Source organism: Grammomys surdaster, unplaced genomic scaffold (assembly GCF_004785775.1).
Source record: "Grammomys surdaster isolate TR1022 unplaced genomic scaffold, NIH_TR_1.0 233, whole genome shotgun sequence".
Lineage (NCBI taxonomy): Eukaryota > Metazoa > Chordata > Mammalia > Rodentia > Muridae > Grammomys > Grammomys surdaster.
This window is the reverse complement of record NW_021604678.1, coordinates 7,888,433-7,916,179: the sequence shown is the minus strand read 5'-3', so window position 1 is coordinate 7,916,179 and position 27,747 is coordinate 7,888,433. Positions and strand designations below refer to the sequence as shown.

The 27,747-nt window shown below is 43.5% G+C and overlaps 1 protein-coding gene across 1 annotated transcript in view; it reads left to right on the top strand.

The window, feature by feature from the left end:
• Fras1 (Fraser extracellular matrix complex subunit 1) overlaps positions 1 to 27,747 on the top strand; it is a gene marked incomplete at its 5' end in the record, with an annotated part of 247,779 nt that overhangs the window by 163,168 nt on the left and 56,864 nt on the right. The window contains 12 exons of the mRNA XM_028773698.1: positions 793 to 941; positions 1,156 to 1,318; positions 2,725 to 2,860; positions 7,042 to 7,232; positions 8,252 to 8,405; positions 9,481 to 9,744; positions 11,899 to 12,087; positions 13,508 to 13,627; positions 13,858 to 14,037; positions 25,618 to 25,742; positions 25,999 to 26,139; positions 27,161 to 27,388. Coding sequence (XP_028629531.1) covers positions 793 to 941; positions 1,156 to 1,318; positions 2,725 to 2,860; positions 7,042 to 7,232; positions 8,252 to 8,405; positions 9,481 to 9,744; positions 11,899 to 12,087; positions 13,508 to 13,627; positions 13,858 to 14,037; positions 25,618 to 25,742; positions 25,999 to 26,139; positions 27,161 to 27,388 — 2,040 coding nt within the window. The remainder of the gene's footprint in view (positions 1 to 792; positions 942 to 1,155; positions 1,319 to 2,724; positions 2,861 to 7,041; positions 7,233 to 8,251; positions 8,406 to 9,480; positions 9,745 to 11,898; positions 12,088 to 13,507; positions 13,628 to 13,857; positions 14,038 to 25,617; positions 25,743 to 25,998; positions 26,140 to 27,160; positions 27,389 to 27,747) is intronic.

Genomic DNA, 27,747 nt, shown 5'->3' with positions numbered 1-27,747 from the left:
TCAGCTCCTCTAAACAACGGATGACCTAGGGAAATTTTCCAAAAAGGCATCTCCCATCTCCTAGACATTTCCAAAAATAATCTTGAAGAAAGAGGAAATTGCTCATGAAGATGTTCTGTTATTGTCAATGCAGACAAACAGAAAGCTGATTTTATTTCTCAATAAACAATAGAGGAGAAGGAAATGTTCTCTGTTAAAATGAAGTGTTCTAGGGAACCATGCATTGATTCAGTCCTCACAGAAGGAAGTCCACAGGCCCTCCTAAATTCTTTTGTTAATCCAAATTTTTGTCACATTGGTATTGCTTGAAGTGAATCATTGGCTAAGCAAACTCTGTTTCACAGACTTTTGTCATTGTAGAGTGTATTATATACTATAAGGGAATTCTGTGTATTTCTAAATTGCAAAGTGTTTTTTAGACACTGCCAAAGAAGCCTGTGCCTGTGTTTATAGAGTGACAGTTTAGAGCTGCTATCTCCTCTTCTTTACTATCCATATATAATAAAAACAACCCCTCATGCCTCTTACAGAAACAATAAAGCATCTCTTTGTTTTACACCCTATACCATGAGTGTGTTTACCCACTATTACCTTGAGCTTGTCTTCCAAGAAGATACTATCCCAGAGGCATTTGACGAGGGCGAAATACTGGGATTTCGTGGTGTTGGGCATGGTATTGTCTTATGACAGTGGGCAGATGCACTTAGCTTAGTGGGAAGACCCTGTGGGACGCTAAGTACCTTGGTCTCTGCAAACCTGTGTTCATGTCCTGACTTACGTTTGCCTGATTAGGACGATTCTTCCCCTGACCCAGAGATCTGGATTCAGTTAAGTTCTCTGCCATTGTATGGTGTGCTCTTAAAGACCTCAGGATCTGACATGGAGGAACTCTCGCGAGATTCCAATTTCACCATGGAGGACATCAACAATAAGAATATTAGGTATGTAAAGACTGCCGTGAATTCTTAGAAAGACTTTTGTTTGTTTGTTTTGGTGTGGTTTTGGTTTAACAATTGTATTGCAATATATAAGCAAAGGCTGTAGCTCCTTCAAAGAACACACTGTTTCTGGTCTCATTTTTATAAAAAAAAAAAAAAAAATTACAACTCCTTTTCCCCAGCTTGTCAGGGTGACTCAGCCTTTTTCTTCTTATAGGTACTCAGCTGTGTTTGAGACGGATGGGCATTCAGTTACAGATGGCTTCCACTTCTCTGTCTCAGACATGGACGGCAACCGTGTAGACAACCAGGTCTTTACCATCACGGTCACTCCTGCCGAGAACCCTCCACACATCATTGCCTTTGCTGACCTTATCACGGTAAACAGCTCTCAGATCAATAGCCATCAAGGGCTTGGGAAAGCTGGCATCCTATGTGATGTAGCTAAAGGATTTCTGCCTAGATGGGCCACCAAGTTCTTCCCCCAAAGTTTCTGGGTAGTGGTACTATAAGGTTTTGTGTGTGTGTGTGTGTGTGTGTGTGTGTGTGTGTGTGTGTACAAGAGAATATACTTTTGAGAATTGTACAATTTAGTATTGTTAACAATTAAACCAGGGAAAGCTGACCCCACATGAATTAAACCAGCATATATTGTTATTTACAAGATTAAGAAATCTTGTGTGAGAGGCAGTATACCATGTGTCTGTCACTGAAGTTATCAGCCTGAGTACTTGCACCAGCTTTGCTATGTGCTACCAGACTGGCTTCACAACAAGAACTTACTTCTTTCTAGCCTCTGCTTCATCCTTAAATATTACAAATTCTACTACATAAAGATTTCTCTGGTGATTAATTAAAATAGCATGCATCACTCCTAGCATAGTATCTGATGCATGGCAGGGGATTCACAGATATTAATTTTCCTTCCCCTGCCTTACACAGAAACAATAATACTCAAAGCCTAGGCCTTTTCTGGCTCTAGCGGGGACTTTAAAATTCATGAAACTCTGAATAATTTCCCAATAGTTGTGGTCTTTTTCCTATCTTCTCTAACTTGGAGAAGTAACTTGAACCATTTCCATTCCAAGAGTCTCATTTTGTAATTTATAGACCACCCTGCATGTAGCCAGTTTAGAGTTTAGAGTAAAAGACCTTGCCCATTTCCTGTAGGCAGGTGAAAAACATCAGGCCCAGACTGCAGAGTTAGCACATAAAGCCAGGCTCTAAAGAAAAGGTTAGTTTGAACAACTGCTTTTGCATATATTGATTTATTTTCTTCTTTGAGGTTACGATAAGCATTAACTTTCAGGTACAGCTAGGCCTTTATTCCTACACCCCTATAAATATACAATATGAGAGCACAAATGGGACTTTTATTCTAGATGGTAACGCCTGTAGGACAGTCAACCCGGGGAATGTGAAGGAGGGCTGCATCTGTCATTCTCCAGCTATGCTCTATGAAATTCTGATGCCCCGAGAAAGCAGCTGTCCCATCCCGAAACATGTTGAGATGGGTGGCAAGAACTGGCCAGAACTGCTTTATAACCAGATCCATCACTGCATGAAGTGAGGTTTTGATAGGTGACACACAGCCGGGGTGTGTGTGTGTGCATCTTTTCGAGGTGCTGAAAGATTGCCAGGCTTTGTCAGCAGACACCTTCCTCATCTGCAGAGGTCTACCTCCCACAAAAGTGGAACTGGTGCTGACTGTAACCCCAGGCAACAGTTTCCGGTTCTGCATCCTGAACTCCTGCAGTTGTACATTCTGTATTCCTTTCTTCCATAGGTTGACGAGGGAGGGAGAGCACCACTCTCTCTCCACCACTTCTTTGCGACTGAAGATCAGGACAACCTTCAAGGTGATGCTGTCATTAAACTAAGTGCTCTGCCTAAGTATGGCTGCATTGAGAACACAGGAACAGGTAACCCTTGCAGCTTTGCTGGGCAACTACTTAGGATCTGGAAATGGGGGGAGAGAAAATATTCTATTAAACATGAACATGGAGCATTAAAGTGAGATGGACCCACTTTTCAAGAAACTGGGAGAAAGGAAAGTTTCTTTCATGTAAGAAAAAAAGTCACTTAGCATTTTCTTTATGCCATGCATTTTTTTAAGCATCAAAGATATATCAGTATACAAAACAGATAACCCTCTCCACCTTCATATTGACTTTTATCCTAGCAGAGAGAGAGGAGAATAAATGGGAAAAAATGAGATGTTAGAAGGTTGATAAATAGAAAAACTAGAGCAGAGTGAAGGGATTTGGAGCATGAGCCATGGGGGATGAAGGGCTCACAGGTTGTATGCAGAATTAGTTGTCGAGGAAACAGAGACTTTAGTCCCCTTCCTGTGAGGTAGCTTCAGTTCGGATGAACTGTAGCTTGTCTCCAGCTTCTCCTATGGATATGGCATGAATTGAAATGCAGGCTACCTCTGACACCCTCTTCAACACCCCTCCCTTGTACCATCTGCCCTAAACCCACTGGAGGTTATCGCACACAAGGAGAGGCTAAAGGCATGTGCAGTCCACAGGCCCCTGGAGACCTGCCGTGACTGGCGGCTGAGACAGCTCCTGCCAGTTTCTGAGCTACCCCGTCTGCAGCGAGATTCCCAAGTGCTGTGCTAGGCTTTAATTGGCACAGAGTTAGCGGCTTTCACAGACAGGCCATTGACTGCAAGTGTCTGAGTCCAGCCTGGTGGCTGCCACTTGAGCCTGATAACCAGAAACTCATTTAAAACGGTCATGTCTTCCTATCAAAAGTCTTGGATCTTTTCCCTCCCTTGTCTTTCTATGTGCCTGAAGATTTGTTTATTGCATAATTAATCTCCTTTGGACAAATGTTCGAGATAGATACAATGTTAACATGAATAACATTGACCAGAGCCTGGAGTGGGAGACAGCCAGAAAGACTGACGGATGACATGGTAAATGACAGCAGAGGAGCAAAGCCTTGAGGGCACAGAACAAAGCAATTGCTTCTGTCTGAGTAGGCAGAGAAGCCCCAGGGAATCGGAACTTGAAGGGTCAGAGAGAGCCACTGTGGCAAAGGAAGAATAGCATCTCCTGAAGAGACAAGCACCTCCACACTGGGGAGGTAGGAGATCATGATAGGCCATTGCCAGGTACTACTTCCGCTCTCCATGCGATTTCTTTCCCAGGCAACCCTTGTAACACAGCTTGACATTTACCTGAAGCACATGAAACAGCACAGAGAGGCTGTTGTCAAAATTCTGCCAAGTCTCAGACACTGAGAAACATGATTCTCCAAACTATATTGTGCATAAGCCACATCTGAAGAGATTGTGAAAACACAGCTTCTTGGGCAGCATCCTAACAGCTCCCACTGAAGAGGCTGGTGTAGCCCATGAACTAACTTTTTGTCAGCCCATGAGTGATGCCTAGCATGGCTGCTTGGCCTAGGACCACTAAGAGACTCTTCATTCTATAGTGGAATGAGCATGAACCTAAGGGGAAGAAAAGATACCCAAGAGCACGCAGTAATTGACCAGTTTATATAAACTGAAGATGCTGCCCTTTCTTCAGAGGAGGAAGCCCCATGCCTCTGTTTGGAAGCAAGTGTTTTGTATGCTGATGAAACTAGCCACCTAAATTTAATTCTAGGCCATTGGAATATAATTTTAAATCTGGTAAAAGCAGCTTTTACTTTTTACCAAGCAGGAAGGAAGACAGAATGATTATAGTGTCAGATATGAAACGTGATAACATAGAATCTAAATTCATTCAGGACTGGCCTGATCAGGATATGACCCCCACTGAGTTGCTCTGAGGACATCTCAGTTCCAGTGCTGAGTAAAGCAGGTGTCCAGGATGACAGCCACACTCACTGGGGGCTGTTTAATTTGTACCTAGGACATTGTGCTGAGGAAGGCAGGGAACACACATCAGAGATGTACATCAAAAATAGAAAGTGCAATTTTAAAACTTGGAAAGACTGATGCTTGCGACTTCCCTGCCTGACTCCCTTGATGGCCAACTAACTCTCCAACAGTTTTAAAATAAGGCTTATTTTATTCTGTATATTTTGTGGTATCATTTAATGAGGCTTTTCTCGATCCAGATAACAAAGCCACAGTTCTCAGTTTATAAAGATAGAAGAAAGGAGAAAGTAAAACTTGGAAGTGCCCTCAGCAGCTCCTTTTGGAAGCCATGATCTCTTGTCCCAGGGAATACTGAGTCATTGGCTGCTTAGGTCTTACTCAGCTTCAATTTTCTTTCTCTTCCTTCAATCAAGTTGTGAAAAAACAAGCAAACAAAAGCCATTTCAGTCCTGGTCTTTACATTGGGGTGCTAACAAACAGCCCTGTCTATAGGCAGCCCTGTCTATAGGCAGGCCTTTTTTAGAATCTGATGTGTTTGCAAAGGATCATAGAAGGTGGAGGAAGCTCTCTGGTTTTCATATAGACCACCTCTACTTTGCTTTGTTCATACATACCCAGGAAATGTATAGACACAGAATTTATTTTTCTCTGCTCTAGAAAACTGTGGTAGCGAGTTAAAAATCAATCAATTAGAAGGACTTGGCTAGAACCAAGACCAGGCCAAGCCATCCATCACGTGGACGTTATCATGTGGACGCTGGTTACTCTCCCCCTTGGCCTTTTGTATCATTTGTTATTAGATGGGATGAGGGATCAGGAGACAGCCAAGTACAGGACTTTGAAAGGTGCCCCGTGAGCATCTCCCTTCCCAAAATGTATCACTGTTGGTCAATTTTCAGTTTCAAGGTATGCTGTTCTTTTCAGATCAGTGGTAGTACTTTGTGCTCAGTTGGGCCCCTAGCTGTGGCAACTCATCGTAACCAGAGTGAAATGGTGAAACGAAGCTCTCTCCTTAAGCCCAGTGTACCTTTAATTTTTTTTCAAAGTCTACTTTTAATGATGGTTCTTAAAAGCTTTAACCTCTGCCACACACCAGAGATAGTGGAAAAGAGAAGACACAGGGGAAGTGGACCTGTTTAGAAAGGTTATTTGGAGCTGGAAATTGGCAGCTCGATACATTCACAAACACTCCACGGATATACCAGTAGTCCAGATTGGTAGAGTTGGGATAGCGAACATGAATCAGCAGCAATGCCACTAACAGAGACAGCCAGGCCTCAGCCTCAGCACCAGTCAGCAGGAGGGACCTGGAGGAACGACAGGAAAAGATCTCGGCTGTGCCTCTCAGCGAAGAGGAGACCATCAAAGATGTGAGACCCACAAGCATTGCACAGCTAGCTCTATAAACAAGCTATGCTTAGCCTCCATCATTGTCCTTTTTATACTCCCTCCAAACATCACATCTCTTCCATGGGTCCTGCCTCAGCATGTGTGTGTCTGTCTCAGCTGGCATCACTTGCCAGTCAGCCTGAGTCCTTGGAAGTGGCAAGAAACTACACTGGAAGTTTTTTGGTGCTTTTCTGTCTATGGAGTCCTAAATGCAGCTCAACTACACAATGTAAGGTGCACCAATATATGCGTTTTGCTACCAAAGAATCCTTCATCACATGTCCTTTCACATGCTGGCATTAGCAGAACATCCTTTCTCCTGTGTCTGCTTCAGCTAAACATTCCTTCATGAAACTACATGAAAGTAGGAGGGGGACTTGAAAATAGAGAAAATTTAAAACAAGAAACTTGGAGGTTGATGGAAATGTGCGGGAAGAGAGGTTCGAAACAGAAAGGACAATAGTTAACTTTTTCTTATGTAGAGAAATTGTAACACTTGAAGGATATACCAGGAAGAGTGCTTCGGAAACTGCTAACATTTAAATGAGAATGCTGGCTATTTGTATTGATATCTATGTCCGGTTTGAGTAAATGATTGGAAAGAAACCAACCACAGATTCTGTGCTATGTAAAAGTAACATAACCAAGAGGTTCCAGGTACTTGGATGTCACCTGATTTCCTGTGGAGACAGCAGGACTGGTGTATTCATGTATACGTAGGAAGAGTCTTAGAGGCACTACCCAATCCAATACCAGTTTCTGGTCTTGAGCTTTGTCCTAGCTTCTCCCATAAGCATACTTTTATCACATGTCTTCTTTTCTAGATGAGATTCTTATCAATCAAGATAAATGTTTTCTTTTGATATTCTGTAGGAGATCGATTTGGCCCAGGATCGAACAGTGACCTGGAAGCGTCATTCCCTATTCAAGATGTCCTGGAAAATTACATTTACTACTTTCAGAGTGTTCATGAAAGCATCGAGCCAACCCATGATGTGTTTAGTTTTTATGTGAGTGACGGAAGCAGTCGCTCCGAAATTCACAGCATCAACATCACCATTGAGGTAAAGACTCTGGAAGGTGGAGGGTAAGCCTTCAGCCATGCAACATCCCACTCTTGAAAGAGCTGACCTTAAACCACATGATAATATCCCAGTCTTAAACAAGCTCATGTATCAACTCACAAGCAAAGGGTTGCATGTGACCTTCAAATTTAAATATCAATTTTAACACATAACCCTGACCTTCTGGAAGCTTTTGAAATAGTAGTTGGCATTTGGGGAAGGTCTGAGTTGGAGATCTGAATTTCTAATTTAAGATAAAATGTACTTGTTTTGGGCCAAAATGGTTTGTAGGAATCAGAGACACCATGCCATTTCCATATTAGATGAAAACTGACATAAGCCTATCTTTGATATTTCCACAAGTGGGTCTCCATACATAGCTGGCCTTTTCTTTTTTAAAATTCATTTATTTATTTAACTATAAAATCTAAGAAACTTGATCCTTAATCCTACATTTATTTTTACTTGAGAAACTATTATCATAGTCTTGCTTTATGACACCAAGCAGAGGGGGAAAAAATCTCAGAATGAAATACCCTCTGCCTTGGGAAAATAAAATGTGTGAAAACTTGTATAAGAACCAGAGATGGAGCAGGGGCTGGGGGGGGGGGGCAATACTAGAAGCTACACTTCTCAGTATCATGACCTTCTATAGCTACTGTGGTGTGTTGAGAAATTTCTACGACCATCTGAGTTAAAATAGACTTTAATCCCCAAATATACCTTCTAAATTATATGTCCATCATTTTAATCTAGAAAAATGTGGTCACTCTACCTGTGGAAAATACCTTAGTAGCTGTGTATAGAGTGCCCATCAACCTCCTTTCGGAAGGACCTTTTATTTATGTGACTTTTTATTTTTAATTCATGCTTTGACTAAGGAATAAACCCAGTAGCATGTTAAATACTGTTTGGATAGTGAGGGTCATTGCAGTAATGACACATTCTCCAAATGCTTGTTGTTTTTTTTTTCTTAAACTAATATCTGTGTGAGACCAAATATTTTATACTTTAATCAGAGGAAGAATGATGAACCTCCCAGGATGATCTTGCGGCCCCTGGGAGTACGCCTGAGCTCGGGAGTGGCGATAAGCAATTCTTCTCTGAGCCTACAAGATCTGGACACCCCAGATAACGAGCTGATTTTTGTATTGATGAAAAAGCCTGACCATGGTAAGACACAAACCAGGGCAGAAAGCTCCTGCTTAATTAAGGTGTCTGATGGGTGGTGGGCGTGAGCTTGTCAATGGGTTCATTATTCCTTTTCTTTCCCTCCATACAGCCCATTCTTTGCATCAAAATATAATCAGATTCGCAGCTAGCCAAGAGTCTTGGTTGATGCTATTGTAAACCCCTGCGTGCTAAGTAATTGGTATCTCTGAAATTCCACTTCAGCTCCTTTCTTGGTCTCGTTTATCATCTCAAACAGGTTTCAGTGTTTGTGTGGCTTCTTCTTGGGGCAGCCGGCATCATTTGATCATCAGAGCTGCCTGACACAGCCTGTCATCATGTTAGAAGTCTCTCACAAACATGTTCCCTGTGCAACGGGAGCACTCTCTAATTTAAAGTAAATGTAGAAACAACTGTGGGGATCCGCCACCCCCTCCTCTAAACGCTACCCTGGAAGCTAAAGCTCTTAACTGGGGCTCGACTTTGAAAGACACAATTGCTGCTGTTGCTGCAGAGTTAATAAGGGAAGTAGCCACTGACCACTGACCATGACTGTCTGATGACCTTAATTCACTTTCTCTGATGATGCATTTTTGACTATACCCTTGTGGTGTGTGACCCCTTCAAACCAAAAAAAACCCGAGCCTCCATAGAAGCATGCCTACAGTCTTCCTCAATTTAAGAGGAATTTAAAACATAGATCCCCATGGTCTGCACACTGTAAGCAGAGAGGGTGGAGGGCTATTTTCACTTTGCAGAAGGGGAAATAAAGTTCAGATCATGGAGTGGGTTTGAATCCAGGGAGAGAGATGTGATTTCCAAGCCACTATATTTCAGCTTCCACCTGTGTCTCCTTAGATTTTTAACCACAAGAGTGGAACTTTGTCTTCTTTATTTATAGGTAAGGCCACAGGGCACCACCTATACCTACATACAATTTGCTAAGTGTTAGCACCAAGGGTCTCTGAGGTACTTGACATTCTACATAGACTCATACTCACTGGCAAAATTGGACTCTTTTGATTATATAAATATATAAAGCTATTGTTTCTTTGTCACTCCCCTCTTCCTTCTGCAGGTTATCTACTCCGGAGACTTACTGCCTCCGACCCTCTAGAAAATGGGACAGTCCTAGACCAAGGCTCCTCCTTCACCTATCAGGATGTCCTGGCAGGGCTGGTTGGGTACTTACCTGGTGACATCTATATGGCAGTGGATGAGTTCCGGTTCTCTCTCACGGATGGCCTCCATGTAGAAACAGGAAGGATGGAGATCTACATAGACCTGCCAACAAGCAACATTCCCCACTTGGCAATAAACCGAGGGCTTCAGCTCCCTGCAGGTGTGTTAGCCCAATTTTCTGTCACCATGACACATACTTAGGAAAAACAGTTTCAAAGGAAGCATATTTCTCTTGGTTCATGATTTCAAGGGTTTTAGTTCATAGTTGGCTGGTTCCAGTGCTTTCTGTGGGAAAAAAAAGAACATCATGGCAGAAACAGAAAGAGATGATCATAGCTCCTAGCCTTTTGACAAGCAGGACTGAGGACCAGAGCAATATCTAGCTGCCAAGGACACACACCCCCAGTGACCTACTTCCTGAGCTAAGCTCTACCCTCTAAAGTTCTTAGCACCTGCCAAAATAGTGACATCAGCTAGAGACCAAGCCTCAAAACATGAGCCTGTGGAGACCATTCCATCTTCAAACTGTAACGATTCCTGTAGGAATGGAAGAGAGTTGCCTCATTTTTCGATACTGCCTTTTTTAAAAAAGCCTGTGTAGACAGTACCTTCTTCCATGTTGGTGCTGTGAATGCATCCTGGGGGAGCTACTCAATATTTAAGGAAAGTGGAGCTTTTGGGAAATTGCTGTTTAAGAACACTAAGATGTGAGTTAGAATATGAACCAACAAAATTCACCAGGTAGGACACCTCTGTTGGTGAATTTGAGAATGTTTTGTGAGGTGTTTATAATATTTTCAGTAGCCTTAAAATCGTAAGGTACAGCTTAGAGCCAGGTCTCCTGTGGCCCTGCCTCTGCCCAGCCCACAGCATAGAAACCTACAACAGAACGTGGCAAGACTTTTTCAAGACTTTAATTTTTAAGAAAATTAAAAAGGCATACAAGAGCAGCTGGAAGGCTACCAGGAGTTAAGAGATTATACAGATAATTGAAAATCACTTTGTGTGTCATTCTGGCATCAAAAAGTCAGACTTTTTGCCATGTTTTAGTGGCATTAAAGGCATAATGGTAGGCATTAGTCTTGCATATGCTATACTGTAGGAAGTCAACAGGGAGTGGGCCTTTGACTAGAGTCTCTGTGCACCAGAACTCTGTGGTTTGTTTATCTTAGTTTCTCATATGTTTTGTATTGAAAAATAAGTACATGGTATAATGCAGTCTGCAGTTTTGAGGGTTACCAAAGCTTCTAGAAATTGGCATTTTGCTACTTACAAGCAAAACAGCTTGTTATTGTTTCATGGACACTTGGAGAAGATGTGTTCTTTTTTTTTCCATTGAACTTCAAATCACTCTATCCTCCAAGCTTCGTGGTATATTGTAGAGGGACAGCAAGGATAACATCACATGCACTGGAATATATGACACAAGAGGAACTTTGCGCTTGAGATATACCATATCTTGTCACATACTGAGTAAGTCAGATCTTTGTCTGGTGGAAGACATTGCCTTGTCCCTCAAGGCTATTTTCTGGGTGCTCTGGGTAGAGTTTGAAAGATTACACATTCTTGGTGGAAGGGACAGTACCATTCCAAACACCAAGACACATGAATGCTGTATGTTTACATTACTAGTATTTGCTGTTTTTAAGAGAATGTGGCTGGGCAGGAAGTGAAGGGCAGGATTCTAAGACATGTTTCCATGACAAGTGTCTTGCCTCTGTTCCCAGTCTCCATAGAGACCCTAAACCTGACCCCTATGCTCAGTTCACTTTCTGATTTGAGGAACACTGATTTTGATTATTTCATCCGATATGACCGTGAGATATGTTCATGAGCTCATGCACAACTGATGCTTGTCTTTGAAGAGCAGGCTGGCCTAGAACTCACATAGATGCCATCTGTCTGCCTCTGCCTAGGGAGTGCTGGCCCTAAAGGCATGTGCCACCACACCGGGTGCCAACTGGTGCTTTCTGATTTGGTTATTCTCTAGACAGCACATAAATAAAATTGAAGCAGGTTTTTTAAACATCTAGAAGTATGTACATCATAGAAGTAGCTGTTGTTGCTAGGTTCTTCATGGAGGCTACTACAAGAACAAGCCTGGGCAAGAATAAAAGTGGACACAAGCAAAGGGCGTGGTTCTAAATGAATTTATTTATTTGGGGAAATTAGAATTTATTCAGCTGGAAATGGAAGGAGGAAAATGCCTGGTACGTAGACTGGAGTAATGTGTGGTTAAAAAAAAAAAAAGCACTTGGTGTCCCATTTGAAGGAAAGGATGGGGAATGACCTTCTCTCTCCTACTCCTTCCTAGGGTCTGTAGCACGCATCACAGAGCAACACTTGAAAGCAACAGACACTGACTCGAAGGCTGAACAGCTTGTGTACATCATGAAGGAAGACCCTGGTGTGGGACGTCTGCAGATGGCTAAGGCTGACAACCTGGAGCAAATCTCTGTTAGAGGCCCTGTCCGGAGCTTCACTCAGGCAGACATTAGCCAAGGTCAGCCTGTTCTGCCCTCCTGTCGAAGCTTCCCAAGCTCTGTCTGCTCTAACAAAGTGGGAACTGAGTGCCTGGCAGCCTATGGCAGGAGCTCGTGCAGTCTTTGTTTTCAATACAAGCTGAGTTATAGCTTCATTTATTTTTCTTTGTCTCACTTTTGTTTTTAAAAATGGAGAGAGAACTATTTTTCTAGGCCAAAGAAATGTATTTTCTGAGAATTCTGAGTCTATTGTGAGGGTGTGGGGGGTTGGAAATGTCAATTTGGCTTGCTGTGTTGCTAAAAAGGATGTGTGAGAGAGAAAAAGCAAAGGGAAGTGAGTTGGGATGGATGATGGTGAAAATGATGCCTTCCTTAGGTGAGCAATTTATATCTCTGCCCGGCTCCCCGAGAGCACCAGTTAATGAACTAGGTAAAATGGAAGAGCATAAATCGTAGCTGCCTGGGGGAGATTACACGGCTCATCCCTCCTTCAGAAAATGCTGATGTAACACAAGGCATAAATGTTGAATGCTACGTAGCTACTGTACAGTGCTTCCGGAGGTAGAAAGGGAAAAAAAATCCCAGACGGGAGGAGAACTAGCCCAAAGCCATGTGACTCAGTGCAATTCCTTTTAGAGGTAGAAATAAGGCCCCAGGAGAAGAAGTTTGGGCTCTGTCAATGTACTGACAGCACCTAAACTGAGAGCAACTAGATGCTCACTGGATCTGTGGGTCCGCGAAGAGGTGCAGTAGACAACAAGATAGCATAGTTATTTAATTCTTGCATCCCTCAGTGTCTCCTTGTGGAAAAATGAGGGCAGGCGGCCCTTCGCAGGGTTTGGTTCTAGTCCCACTGATAGGTCCAGGTAGACGATGTGTGTTAGCAAAATGGGATGCCCTGTCATTCTTCCTTTGTATCCTTCCTGACCTCTTTGTGCAGAGTATGTGCTAGCTTATCTATTAGGTGGATACAGCCCATGCTCCTCTGTGCACTGGGCAGTGGGAAGTGGAAGATTCCTGGAGAGGTGGGCTGCAGGCCTGCCCTCTCTCGCCTTGTGATATGGATATAGTGGAGGGGCGCTCCAAATGCCGTGGCTGGGGTCAGTGCAGTGTGCCCATGTGCAGTCCCTTTCATCTAGGTATTCATGAGACCACCTCAGGATCCGAGCTACAGCCTTCAGAATGGCTGAGCCCTACCACAGGAAATGTCGTGTGGAGGAAATTTGTTATGAGGAGCCTTTAAGGTACAAGGAAGTTGGTGGTAGGAGAGGAAAGAGAGGGAATGAAACTTTAGATTAAAATGTCAAAAATGGCACCTAGGCGAGGAAGGTGTGAATTGATTCCTCGGTGTGAATACCAATTGAAGTTCCACCTCTCCGTTTCAGAAATGAGTAGCAAAGAGTACTAATAACAATTTTTTTTCTCTTCTCTATTTTACAGGGAAGATAGAATACAGCCATGAACCAGGAGAACCTGGTGGGAGCTTTGCTTTTAAATTTGATGTGGTTGATGGGGAAGGCAGTAAGTTGGCTGACCAATCATTTTCCATCGGTGTTTTAGGTAAGGGGTATCAGGTTTGCTAATCGTGAACAGCAGATATGGGGGTCTTCCAGTTCCACCATGTTCACTGTGAAGCTTCAGTCCTTCTTTTACATCCATGACTGGTCCTTTTCTGGGGCCTCTGAGGGACAGCTCTGAGGACCACTCTGACCTTACCTCCTGGGCACCTGGAATTGAAGAAAGGGGACTGGAAACTTCTCATGACAAACATTGTTTCTTATATTTTTCAGAAGACAGCTCCCCACCAGTCATTGTCACCAATAAAGGGCTGGTCTTGGACAAGAACTCGGTGGAAAAAATCACTACTGCGCAGCTGTCGGCTACTGATCAGGACAGCAAGCCTGCAGAACTAATCTACAGAATCACCACCCAGCCCCAGTTGGGCCACTTGGAACATGTGGCCTCCCCAGGTACACAGTCCTCTCTTGCTCCATCTAGCCCTAGGTTCAGAGTAAATGCTGGGGACCATTACATCCTGGCACACACACACACACACACACACACACACACACATATGTGTGTGTGTTCTCCCCACCTGTATGTATGTATGTGTGTGTGTGTATATATATATATATATATATATATATATATATATATATAGAGAGAGAGAGAGAGAGAGAGAGAGACAGAGAGAGAGAGAGAGAGAGAGAGAGAGAGAGAGAGAGTCTGTTTTAACTGATACTTATTTTTTGCCTCATTAATTTTGATCATTATATGTCGTTATATTTATTATATGTATTAAGTATTTTATAATATCTGGTTAAACTAAATTAGAAAAATGACAATTTGAAGTAAGGAAATAACTCCTAGGAAGTGGGTGAAACCTTAATATGAATAATAAAATCCTTTGTTCCTCAGATCTACGCACTAAAAAAAATCAAAATTTCATGTACACACTCTTATCTCCATAACCAGAAAGTCAACACCTCTGGAGGAAACTGTACCCCTCTGGTCTTTGACATTGACTGCAAAGCATAGTGAAATGTCCTATGATAACTGTTCACCTCAGCTGGGAGTGTAGCTAAGTGGAATGGTATGTACATAGCATCTACAAGGTCTTAGATTTAGCCCCCAGCACCAGAGGAGAAAGACTGAATTCAACAGAATGAGAATGTTCTAGAGAAAACTCCCTCACTCTTCAGGAAGCAAAGATGAACAAATGCAGTCTCACATCCTGGATTTCTATACTGGGAGGAATGCAGAACTTCCATAGGTACCTGTAACATGGGGAAGGTTGGTGTACACTTGGAGTTAAAGAGTTAAAAAACAGGGAAGTCTACACTGAGCAAAAAGACAAGCTGAGGTGGGCTCAGGAATGCCTTTGGAAGTCAGAGTTCAGGGGAGTTAAATCTGCATTCATTTCAGAAATGAAAAAAGCATGAATAAGCAGTGGCTGAGTGGACCAGGTTCACGTATTCTAAAAATAGCATAAGCTAAGACACATGGGTAGTTATGATGATATGGAGAGTCCTCCAAGCTGAGATAATCTCCCTTTAATCTAAAAATAACAGAGAATCGCTGTAGACTTTTGAGCAGGGAAGGAGATGAAGCATTTTAATAGAATTGAGTAAGGGAGAGAAAGAATGAGTCAGTGGCCAGGGAGAGGAAGGATCCACACTGGGCCAGCAGAAAGCTCTGCAGTGTCACCTGGATAGCAAAGGGAGGACATGAGAGAGACAGCCAGTCGCCTTAAGGCTTACTATGTGAGGTAGGAGACGGAAAGAGACAAGGGGGGTGGGGCATTTCAGGGGAGAATCTGTAGAATTTGCCAGCTCTGTGATGTGAGGAGAGAGTCACTGGGTAAAGCCAAAGCTGGAATTGCCATCACTTCTTAGGAACAGTGACAAACTGAATGGTTTAGATCTTCTGAGGATTTCTTTGGGTCTTATATCGCAGATTGTTCATTCCACTCAGAGCACATCAAATCAGGGGACATAGTTTCTCCTCCAGACTCACCCTTCTCTAGTGTCTAGCAATGAGCAGGCAAACAAGTGAATCTGTATCACAGAGAGACGGTCATTAGGGATGGTAGGGGTGAAATGAGTATTTAGAGGGCACAGGAAGGAACGGGGGTAGCATGGGAGGAGGCCTCCCTTCTAATAGGATGCCATTTGAGGAAAGTTGAAGGCAGAGAAGGAGGTGACCATGCTGATGAATAAAGAAATAGGTTTGGCAGGAGAGTATGCAACTGTCAATATCCCGAAGTAGGCTCGGCCAGGCAAATCACACTTAAAGTTCAGCAAAGAGGCAGTGCCCTTTAAAGGGTAGAGGGGAAAGGCTGAGAGAGGAGCCCCTGCTTAGGCCCTGCTTCCCCTGCCTGTGGAAAGAGTATGTGATATGTATGGTAGGAGGGCCAAAAAGGGATGAGTAGACCGCCTAAGATTCCTCATGCAAATTAAAGCTGGTGGCCTTCCCTTTTTTCCCAGAGTTCCTGCAGGAAGTATGCAGATTAGCAACCTCTATACCTTGGCTGCATGAGATATTTAATAACTAATTCATAAGCTAATTGCTTCTGCCAGAATTCTGTCAGGTTGCTGATTGTATCTCCGCAAAGATGAAAGGGCAGGCTCTTGGCTGTGGTGTTAGGTGACTGTGAGTGAACGGATTTAAAAAGCCCCAAGCTTCTTGCAACCTGTGCCAGTCACCTGCCTGCTGGTCAGTCCCAGCCCTTGCTCGCCTCTGACCCCAGCCTGGTTCTGAGTCCTATGGGGTGGGGCTCAGGGCAGTTTCTCTTTTCTCTTTCACGGTTATCAGACTTCAATTCTTGCACAGATTTAAAATGTAGCTGTTAAGGCCAGACTATATCTGCTTCAGGAGATACCAGTAGATAGCCATGCTTTTGCCTCCTCCTGGGGTGGTACCCTCCAGAGGCAGACTGATTCTCATATGACTTGGGGTATTGCTTTATTTGCTCTTTCCAGGCAGACTTAACTTCACGACCCATGTCTTCTCTTGTCCCACCAGCATTTCTTAATCCACCCCTTTTCAGTAACTAAGTACTAGATGGGAATATCAAGCCCCAATCCTCCTCACAACTGAGGTTCCCTCCTCATTGTCAAAAGGGCAAGGATCCCCAACCCTTCCTCACTCTATACCGAGAGCCTCCTGTTTTCGTGTTTAGCCAGGATCCTCTTTCCATGTTCTTTCCTGCCCTCCAGTTAGAAAATCGTGCATTTTGATTCTTTTTGAGCGCCCATGGTTCCCTTAGAAGTGCATGTAGATTACCTCATCCCCTCTCAACACATCCAACTACAACTTAAACCAGAGCATCTGTCTCACTAAGTGAGCCTGAGTGTACCAGAATCTGGAGTTAGGACAGGACCAGTTCTTTAGAGAGCAAATTGCAAGTACATTTAGGTGATCACTGGTCCCCATTGTATGCAAGCCCCTCATGCTGATGAGGTCTGATGTCAGCAGAGTGAACTGACTGTGATCCTAGCACACTCAAAAGAGCCTCTTGCTTTTCTCCTGGGAGCTATATGGAGTCGTATGTCCTGGTGAACTGTGCAGAAGGTGGGCATGAGCCTCCTCCCACTAAGGGATAAGACTAGGAGTCCAGTCCCCATAGAGCTCAGGGTAGAAGACCATCCTGTCACCATGGGCTTTCCCTTCTCCACTATGCTTAATAACTTCATTTTTTTCTTGGAAAATTAGAATCAAGAGTAATGATAACTAGGAAAGAAGCTAAGCTACTTGGACAAAGAGACTCCAGAATGTAATGACTTAAGCAAGAAATGCATTTTCTGTCACAGAATAAGCCAGAGGTCTGAGTCAGGAAGCAGCTCCATCTCTGGTTCATGATGACTGTTGTACCTGACCTGCTGGAGAAGGAAGGGAACCAGGAGTCAGAATCCCACGTCTCTGTGTGCTTCAATAGCACTGTGAGATGGACAAACATCAGTGGGATGACGGCCACACACAGCTGAGAGATGGAAAAAATGGAGCCTCTCCTGGGCACCCAGCTGCTTACCCACAGTCAGGAGGTATAAGTTGTCTCAGAGACTCAAGTGCTGTGAGGTTGAGGAGGAGCTAAGCAAGACTTTAAAGGACAGAGATGGACAGCCATGTTCTATGTCTTACAATGAAATGGGTCTGTCCTGAACCAAATAATTACTATGCGTAAAACTCTGTTGCTGTTAGTGAGGGACTATGATATCCAGTCCAAAATCCATATCCTTGTCTTGATTTTAATTTTATTCTCCCTAGAGGATGTTGATAGTGTTACAGCTCCAAGCAGCTCTCGACCCCTTAATGATTTCAGTCCCCTTCAAAGACATCAGGAACTGTGAGATAACTGCTGTTTCTAGCATATTTTAAGGAATCCTGCTAGATTCCTCTTGCCAACACAATATGGCATCCTCAAAACTGAATCGAGGTATTGCTTTCTTGGCCAGACCCAGGAAACTCCCTCAAAGTCTATGAGAATTCTTAAAGACATTCAGGAGCCCAGTGAAAGGCCATCTGCAGATGGGTCACAGCACTTATGTCAATATGAATTGCATGACTGTCCTAGTGGTCTTTGCTCCACGTCAGAGCCACTAGATGCCCTAACCTGAGAATCAGATGAACTTTCCAGATGATGGCATCTTGCTTTGTGAGGGTATGGCTTGACTCCTGGTCCACAGAGGTACCTTCCAGAGAATCCAACGACAGGTCTAACCATCTGTGAACATCAAAGCTTCTTGATTCCACCTGAAGCATTGACTGAGGAGGCTTGTTGTTCACAGAACCTAGTTCTGCTTAGCCTTTGTGAATCACACATGAGTACACTCATTCCCCAAGACTTCTAGAAACTTGAATGTTTTTCCACCTCAAAGTCTTCCTTGCTCTCAAATCTTAAATCAAGCAGCTTGATGGCTCTGGCCTTGTATATTTACTGATTGTGTGAAGCCTACTGTTCATTGCCCAGAATGCTATGGGCCTTTTAGGCTGAGATGTTATTTGGTGCAGGGTAGATCCTGTTGCTGAAACCCCCTGGCTATTGTGAGACCACAGGAAAAAGTCCCGTCCTAATACCACAGTCATGCCATAACTTGCTAATTTTGCCCTGTGCATGCTGCCAGAGCCTCTCTTCTCAATGGAGCCTCAGTCAAAGCTTCCTTCCCTCCAAAAACCATGAACTACCTTTTAAACACACATCTCTTCCCTTTCCTCACCTCAGTTAATTACCATGCTCAGTTCTTGGCTTTTTAAATTCATTTCTGAGCATGTTCATTGAAGTAGCATTTTGCCTAGAGAGTATCACCCCAACCCGACTTCAGAGCAGATGGACCACATCGTGAGAGCCCAACAGCTTACACAGGTAACATTGGCCATGAGTGTGAGGGAGGAGGAGATGGCAGAGAGAGGATCACAGGCCTATTCTGTCTTAGATCAGAATGGCTCCTATGCTAAAACAACAGCTGGGTCAGTTAAACCCAGTTGAATGTGTGTGTATGATCAGAACACTTGGGTTCTTCATGCCTCATTAGTTTGTAGATGCACAGAGGCTGTTCAATGCATGCTGTCCCATAGCTAGTAAAACTGCACTGAGGGACCCTATCAGTTAGTATATAACTGACTGTTGTTGACAGTGCTCTCAGCAGGGTACTAAGAGCCATTGAGTATTTTTAATTTATTTATTACTTAGAAATAGTTCTCTTACCAGTATGCCTACTTAATCTCTCTTATTAAAAACATTGCATAATTCATGTGAGTTCAGTCATGACCATCACTATACAAGACAAAATCAAGTAGATGACTCCACCGTTCACCATTTTCTTTGCTTCCCCTGACATGGTTTTACCATTCCAGTGTTAGAGATGACAAAGAATAAAAGAAGATATAATAAAGCTCTATATTGTGTGACTTCCTCCAACTTATGTGGCTCACGTAGAGCAGAAAGGAAACATTAAACATTTTGATGCAGGCTTTGTGATTTTCTTTCTACTTTTCTGTTATACCAGTGGTTCTCTGCCCTGACTGAATGTCCTGAGGATGTGTTTAAAAATAGTGGTACCCAGCCCTTACCTGGACCCAAGGATTAAAGGCCCTGAGGGATAAAGCTCAAATATGAATTTCCTTTAAAATCAGCTTGTGAGCGGGGAGATGATTCGGTGAAGTGCTTGGCATTCAGCACAGGGGCTTGAGTTCATATCCTCAGTACCCACATAAAAGCTGGGCTTGGTAGTGCCTATCTGTAACCTTAGCACCAGAAGGCAGAAACACACTAATCTCTGTGGCTTGATGCATAGCCAGTAGGGCCAATAGGTGAGGCTCAGGTTTATGGGGAGACATTGTTTTGAAAAATGAGAAGAACCTGGAGAAACGTCTCAGCAGTTAAAAGGACTCGCTATTATTCCAGAGGATCTGGGTTTGGTTCCTAGTACCCACACGGCAGCTCACGACTATTTGTAATTCCAGGTCCAAAGGGTCTGATGCCCTCTTTTGGCCTCCAGAGACAGTGCACACATGTAGTGCACAGACGAATACAGGCAAAACATTCATACGCATAAAATAACAATAGATAATTTTTCCTTGAAAAGTGAAAACAATTGAGAAAGATACCACATTGACCTATCCCATAGCTAGTAAAACTGCACTGAGGGGCCCTATCAGTTAGCGTGTAACTTACTGTTGGCAGTGCTCTGAGCAGGGTACTAAGCACCATTGGAAGTATTTTTAATTTATTTATTACATAGAAATATTTCTCTTACTAGTATGCCTATTCAATCTCTTATTAAAATCATTGTGCAATTGACCTCTGTGCCCTACATATAGCTATTTGTGCACACGCACACACACAAAGTTTTTTTTAATATCTTATGTTAATCTACTTTCTATTACTATAAAAAGTAACTGAAGCTAGTTCTATATTAGCTTGCAGTTTAGAAGAATACAAATCCAAGACTGGGTGACTCCATCTTCTCTGCTTGACAAGGACTCCGTTGGCAGGGTCACAGCATGGTGGGTGGTAACATGTAAAACACATGCGTGAAAAAGAGAGAGACTGTTGCTGAGACAGGCATCCATCAGAGAGCAAGAAGGGGCCATTTGTGTTCTTTTTGTAACAACAGGCTCTTGGAGAAGCTGACTCCACAAGAACAGCAAGAGTCTCTACCCAGCATTCATTGCACCTCCAGTAATCTAATCTCCTCTCAGCAGGATTCACCTCTTAAAGGTTCCGCATTTACCAGTACCACTACATGGAGGATCAAGCTTCCAATGTGTGAGCCTTTGGGGAATCAGACTTGTCCTGGTTAGGTTCCTGTCTGCTTCACACAAGCTAGAGTCATTTGAGAAGAGAGAGTCTTGGTTGTGGAAATGCCCTACTAGATTGGCCTGTGGGCAAACCTGTGGGTCATATTCTTGTTTAATATGATAGATGTGGGAAGGCTGAGTCCTTTGGGGATGGTGCCACCTTGGGTCCTGGGGTCCTGGATGATATGAGAAAACTGAATGAGGAAGCCATGAGGAGCAAGCCAGAAAGCCATGTACCTCTTTGGCCTCTGCTAAGTCCCCACCCCCAGGGTCCTGCCCTGGCTTCTCTTCATGATGAGCTGAAGAGAATTCCTCACCATATTGCTTTCAGTCACGGTGTCTGTCACAGCAATAAAGATCCTAACCAAGACAACACTCCAACTATAGCATGTCCTCTTGAGGTTCTGATTACCAGCCAGCTTTTGTGTGAGAAATGTGTGTGTATCTATGTGTTATGTTTTGTATATCTATACACACACACACACACAGACACACACACACACAGACACATAGACACACACACACGCACACGCACACGCACGCGCACGCACACGCACAGAGTTATATGAGGAAATCTCCCTTCCTCCCTTAAACCAATATATTTATTGAATAACAGATTTGACAAAAATAAATATGTTTTGAAAGTGGGGACATATATGCTCAGATGTGTTTCAGGAGTTGTAACAAGAACATGACAGAAGCCAGCTTGAGCCCAGAGGATGGAGAATCCCCAGTGAGAGAGTGAGGTCCTTTGAGAGGGACTCCTCGGAAGCGATGCTTTACTAACGCTGGGCTCTTGATTCCAGGATGCATCTACTCCTAGCTCCGGCTTTCCGAGAAAACAGACATTAGTGTGCCGGGGTTAGTGACATCATAGACTGTAAACAGCAAGAGCTTCTTTCCTCCCAGTTTTGGAGGCCAGAAGTTCAAGGTGTAGATGATGTCAGGGATGGGTTGTTGTGAGGAGAGCATCTGTCCAAGCCTCCCTCCTTGTAAATGGCTGTCTTCATATTCACATGCTGGTTTTGTGGAAGATCTTCCTATGCTCTGACTTCACTTTCCCCTGACACTAGCCACACCATCTCAGAGCCCACCTCAAGAACCTCTTGCCATCTAACCATACCTGCTTGAGCCCTATTTCCAGATGGGACCATTTTGCAGTACTGAGAATTGAGATTTCAACATGCAATCTAAAATGAGGGGAAACACAGTTGAGCCCACACTGAGATGCTGTGGAAGAACTCAGAAGCAGGGAGGTAGAGATGTCCCCATCCTCTCCCCCAGCACAGCTGCTGTGGAAGGGGCATGACAGGACCCCCTACTGGGATGCTGAATGCAAGCCCTAGAAGCATCACCCAACATCCCTTTAAGAAGGCAATTTTTCCAAAGATACTTTCCTCCACCTACTTTCCTGACCTGGACCAGGCTTTCTCTAATGTGTGGGCCTACCAGGGAATTGGAAAAAATGACAGGGTTAATATGGGTCTCTTGTCATACTGCCAGATACATAGTTTAACCAGCAGGTTGGTGACTGAAAACACCTTCAGTGGGATTAAAAGCCTTCAAGTATTTCAAGCAACAGCTACCTGCTGTGACAGCCAGTGGGGGACTGTGTTTTCAGACAACCCTTCTTGCTGACAAGTGAGTAACTGGCCTCTTCCAACATCCAATTAAAAAAGGCTAAACTTCTAAAAAGAAAAGGCATTACAGAGTCTGAGAATCTACTCAGGAGTGTCTGCTAGGTAAGTGATAGTGGCAGAAGAAATTGTATCCACCTGACACCGAGAGACTGGGGTCTATCAGGTACTATTCTAGATGCATATTAGGGAGAAACAAAGGTTTGTACATCTACACACGCACACACACACACACACACACACATTAATGGGTGCATACATGATCAAATTATGATATGATCATTGGGCAGAATAAGAATGAATATTTTGTAAGGGGGTAACATGCTTGTGTGTGTGTCTATATGTGTGTGTGTGTCTGTATGTGTGTGTGTCTGTATGTGTGTGTGTCTGTGTGTGTGTGTGCAGTGTGAGCAGAGGGCAGAGGTTGACATCAAGTATCTTCTTCAAACACTTTCCACCTTGTTTTGAGACAAGGCCCCTTACTAACCCTGGAGTTCGTCAGTCCAGCTAGCTGGCTGGCCAGTGAGCTCCAGCATTCCACCTATGCACTCCCCAGCCATTCAGCTCTGGGCTTCTTGCTGTGTGTCACTGTACCTGGCTTTTCCATCATGAAAAAACAAACTCAGTTGTTCATATCTGAGCGACAGGCACATTACTAACTGTGCCATGCTCACATCCCAGAAAGAAACTATCAATGCATGTCAAACTTCAAATAATTAGGCCAAATGAAGGAAACCGAGTACAAATGAGCACATACTGAATTTATGTAAGAGGAGAAGAAAACACCAGCTAAAGTGTAATAATGGGTGCAATTCATGTTTACGTAGAAATGAGAATGGAGCAGAGAGAGCGATGGAAGGATTATGAACTGTCATTGTGAACACTTTTGGAATGATGGGCATGTCCACTACTTTTACTATGGCAGTATCATTGGAAACCTGAAGGTTATAGAGTCGTCCACTTCAAATATGTGTAATTCATTGTATGGTAATTCTAACAATATGTTGTTAAAATCATCTATAAGTTAACTCAATAAAATTATTTTAAAAAGAGAAAGGGAAAAAGGGTCAAACCCAAAGCCCAGAGCCTGATTCCCAAGAGGAATTAGCTACAGTCTTAATCAGCCATCATCAGGTTGACATGCATCAAGGGGTCAGGGAGTTGGGTGGCCAGATGCCCAGGAGAGTCTAAATGTGTATTTTCCCATGGAGTGTGAAAATGGATCCACAACAGGAAAAAGAGATTTCAGTTTCTCAGTGTAGCTCATGAGACGTTATTAAATTTTGTCTGTGTTTATGTCTGTGAGGTCTATATACTTGTTCCTGTCCATGCACACACATACAGATACTCTTTCTTGCATGCAATACTTCTTTGTGTGCAGAAGCCAGAGGTCAAGTGTCTTCCTTGATCATTTTCTACCCTGTTTTTTAAGACCAGGTCTCTCGCTGAGCCTTGAGCTCTTGGATTCAGTTAGACTAACTGGTCAGTGAGCTTCAGTGATCTACCTGTCTCCATGCCCCTCTACCCTAGGTATAAACATGTATCGGCATTCCTGACCCTCACATGAGTGATGAGCATCCAAACTCAGACCCTCACACTTATACCACACGCATGCTAAGCTACTGAGCCATCTCTTCAATCCCTGAGGTTATTAAGTTTTTAAAGGATAGTGTAGACGTCTGTCCAGCCATAAGTCAAAGCTGCAAAGCCAGGAGCTGCATTTTTTCCTGTCAAGAACTGATGTACCAAATGCAGAAATATAAAATGCCTCATCAGAAAATTAATGCCCCAGTAGTCAGAAGGTTCTTACATCTGGGTTACAAATTCCAAATGATAAAGACACAAATGAAAGCAGTGTGGATTAATCTTTTTTTTTCTCTCTCTTAAAGACAAAGCCCATGATACTGATGTCACACTTCAACAGATATCAGTCAAAGTGGAATCTATTGTAAAACAGTGCTGGTTTTATCAGGATTAACAGTGAAAAATAATCATTTTCGGAAATAGCAATTGCATGCCAAGGCCAGAATAAAAGACTAAATTAACTAGATCAGTGTCTCACCACCCAGAGTCAGAAAGCTAGGACTCTATATCACTCTCTTGTTTTATTAATCTTGTGGTGCCAGGGCTCAAACACAGGGTCATTTGCATGCTGGGTAAATAGTCTACCACTGAGCTCTATTCACATCTTTATTTCAGCCTTATTTTTCTCATGAGGTCAAGGCTGGCCTGAAACTCACTATGCTACTGAGGATGACCTTGAACCGCTAATCTTCTGTCTGTACCTCCCAAGAACTATTTCAGTCTAGTATGCCTTATTCTTAATTGATGCTTGATTATAAATCCTGTATCCCTAAGACACAAACAAGTATTCTGGACTGTTTTTTCGAAATTTGAGGCATTAAAAGACAGAGGTAATGTGTGTTTGAAGAGTAACATAATTATTTTAAATTGCTTAAACGTTTATATTTTTAAATGTCACGTCGTTAAAGGATACTGTTCTCTAAGTCATTTTCAGTTTGATACAGGAAGATTGTTCAAACCCCAAAGTCATATAGTAAATCTTATTACTACCTGCCTGGCTAAAATACCATATGAGAAGCTAGGACCACAGACCTGAAAGTTGAAAGCAAGTGATCTTGAAAGATGCCAAGTAAACTTACAAAGGCTAAGATGATTCACCAGTTCCACAGGCACACTGTGTATGGTCAGAACTCATAACCGCAGTGGTCAAAGGTAACTCATCACACAACATTCAAAAGTAGGGCAGTGTTTCAAAAGATATTGTGGAGTAGTGGGAGAATGTAAAATAGAGTAGAGTTTGGACAGTAAGACTCTAGATACCTTGTAGAGATTTTAGCTGCATACAAGAAAAAGAAGAACACTTATTGAATACCTGCTGTTGTCATGGTAAACAAAAGCCGTGGTAATCAAGTTAGCATATACTACCAAAGAACAGATTGTTACAGAAAAACAGTCTACAAATTGCACAGGGTACTTAAGGACAGAGCATTAACCCTATGTGTAAGATACAGAAGACTCTACACTGAAGACTGACAGCTCCCTGGCTAGTGTTTTGACATCCCTTCTGTTTCTCTCTTTTTTTCTCACTAGGCATCCAGATTAGTTCCTTCACTCAAGCTGACCTGACTTCACAAAATGTTCAATATGTCCATTCTAGTGGGACTGGGAAACAGTCAGACGCCCTCAACTTTGTGCTGTCTGATGGCCTGCATGAGGTAAGAGGCCCAATGGTCCATCCTTGAGTGCTTCAATTCCTAGATTTCTTCTTTGAGGGGAGTGGGGAGACACACTGGAGAATGAGATCATCATGATCTTCTGCTCTAAGCCACAACACAGGCACAGCCCCTGACAGCCACGGGCTTGAGCCCAAGAAGACTCATGTCAGGGTTCCTTGGGAGTCAGGCATGTCAAGAACTGAGGAATGGTGGTGGTACTGGAGACAGGTGCCCCACATACCCATTACTGTTCCAGGTGACACAGACCTTTCACATCACTATTCACACTGTGGATAACTCACTGCCCCTTGTGCAGAATTGGGGCATGCGTGTGCAAGAGGGTGTGAGGAAGACCATCACAGAGTTTGAGCTGAAGGCAGTGGATGTGGACACAGAGGTAAGTGGCTCCCCTGAACTCTCAAACTGAGAAGAAGCAGAGCCGGTGGCATACTGGATTTTATTATTATCTCTAATAAGATATGTGGCACTTTACCCAAAGCATTTGTCATCTTGAAGTGGATGGGCATATTCTGTTCCTCTGTGCCTCCCTTCCATTTTCACCTCTTGCACCCAGACTTTTTTCATGGTGACTGGTCATCACAGTTTGAACAAACTCCAAGATGAGGCTTTGTCCAGAAAAACATGGCTTATTGGGACTCAGCTCTCCCCTCAAGAGATTGCCTGGGTCAAGCATTGAGCCTGTGGACTTGACTGGGCATGCACAGAGTTCACTGCTGTACTTACCTATTAGGTCTATGTACCCTCTTCTTATGTCCCTGCTCGCTTCACTTGCCCATGCTCTCCTCAGATGTCTCTTGCCTACTGGGCTGTAGACTCTACTCTAAAGCTAAAGGCATAGTTCTGAAGAAAACAGAAAATATGCCAGGAGTTTACAACCTTAGACCCTTGATTGGAGAAGAGATAGAGAAGAAAGGGAGAAAGAAAGGAAAAGAAAGGGAGGGAATAAAAGAGGGATAAAAACAAAGAGAGAGGGAAGAAGGGAGGGAGGGAGGGAGGGAAGGAGGGAGGGAGGGAGGGAAGGAGGGAGGGAGGGAAGGTAGGAAGGAGGGAAGGAAGGAAGGAGGGAAGGAAGGAAGGAGGGAGGGAGGGAGGGAGGGAGGGAGGGAGGGAAGGAGAGAGGGAGGGAGGAAGGGAGGGAGGGAGGAAGTCCTAGCCTTCCCATTTCCCTTTAGTCCAGCCTGAACCACAAGGCATAAGGAGAGCAAATATAAATGCTCAGTGTTCTGAAGAAGTCTTTAAGATGTACGTCCAGTTTAGTAGTGAGAGAAGCTGTTTTCTCTCACTAGCTTCGTTGGCATCTATAAAGAAAATGTAGGATGTATTTGGTATTTCCCTTGACCAGCTCCTGGTCATCACGCACTCTTTGAGCTTGCTTCTTGCTTCTCTCTTCCCGGCAGGCTGAGTCTATCACCTTCACTATTGTGCAGCCTCCACGTCATGGTACCATCGAGAGAACTGCCAGGGGGCAGCATTTCCACCTCACCTCCTCCTTCACTATGGAAGACATCTACCAGAACCGTGTCAGCTATAGCCATGACGGCAGCAACTCCCTCAAAGACTGGTTTACCTTCACCGTTTCTGATGGAACTAACCCCTTCTTTATCATAGAGGAAGGAGGAGAAGAGGTGAGGCCGGTGGTGAGGAGGCCTAGCAAAGCAGTCAGAGGCCTCATGGGGGATTGTTGCACGTAATGCAGTACTGAGTTCTTACTCTGTTAAAATTAAGTACACTGACTCTGGACAAGTAATTTCTCTTAAGTCTTGGTTTTTCATCTCTAAAATGGGCAGAATAATTGCAGCTTCTGGTGCCTTATCTGAATACCAAAGGGGATAATCCTGAGAGAGAGTGCTGGTGAGCCCTAGTAAGACAGGGTGACGCTCAATGTTACTCTTTGAGTTTTTCTTCCACTGATATTCCTATCACATGGCTCTATATTCTCCTCTCTCTCTCTCTCTCTCTCTCTCTCTCTCTCTCTCTCTCTCTC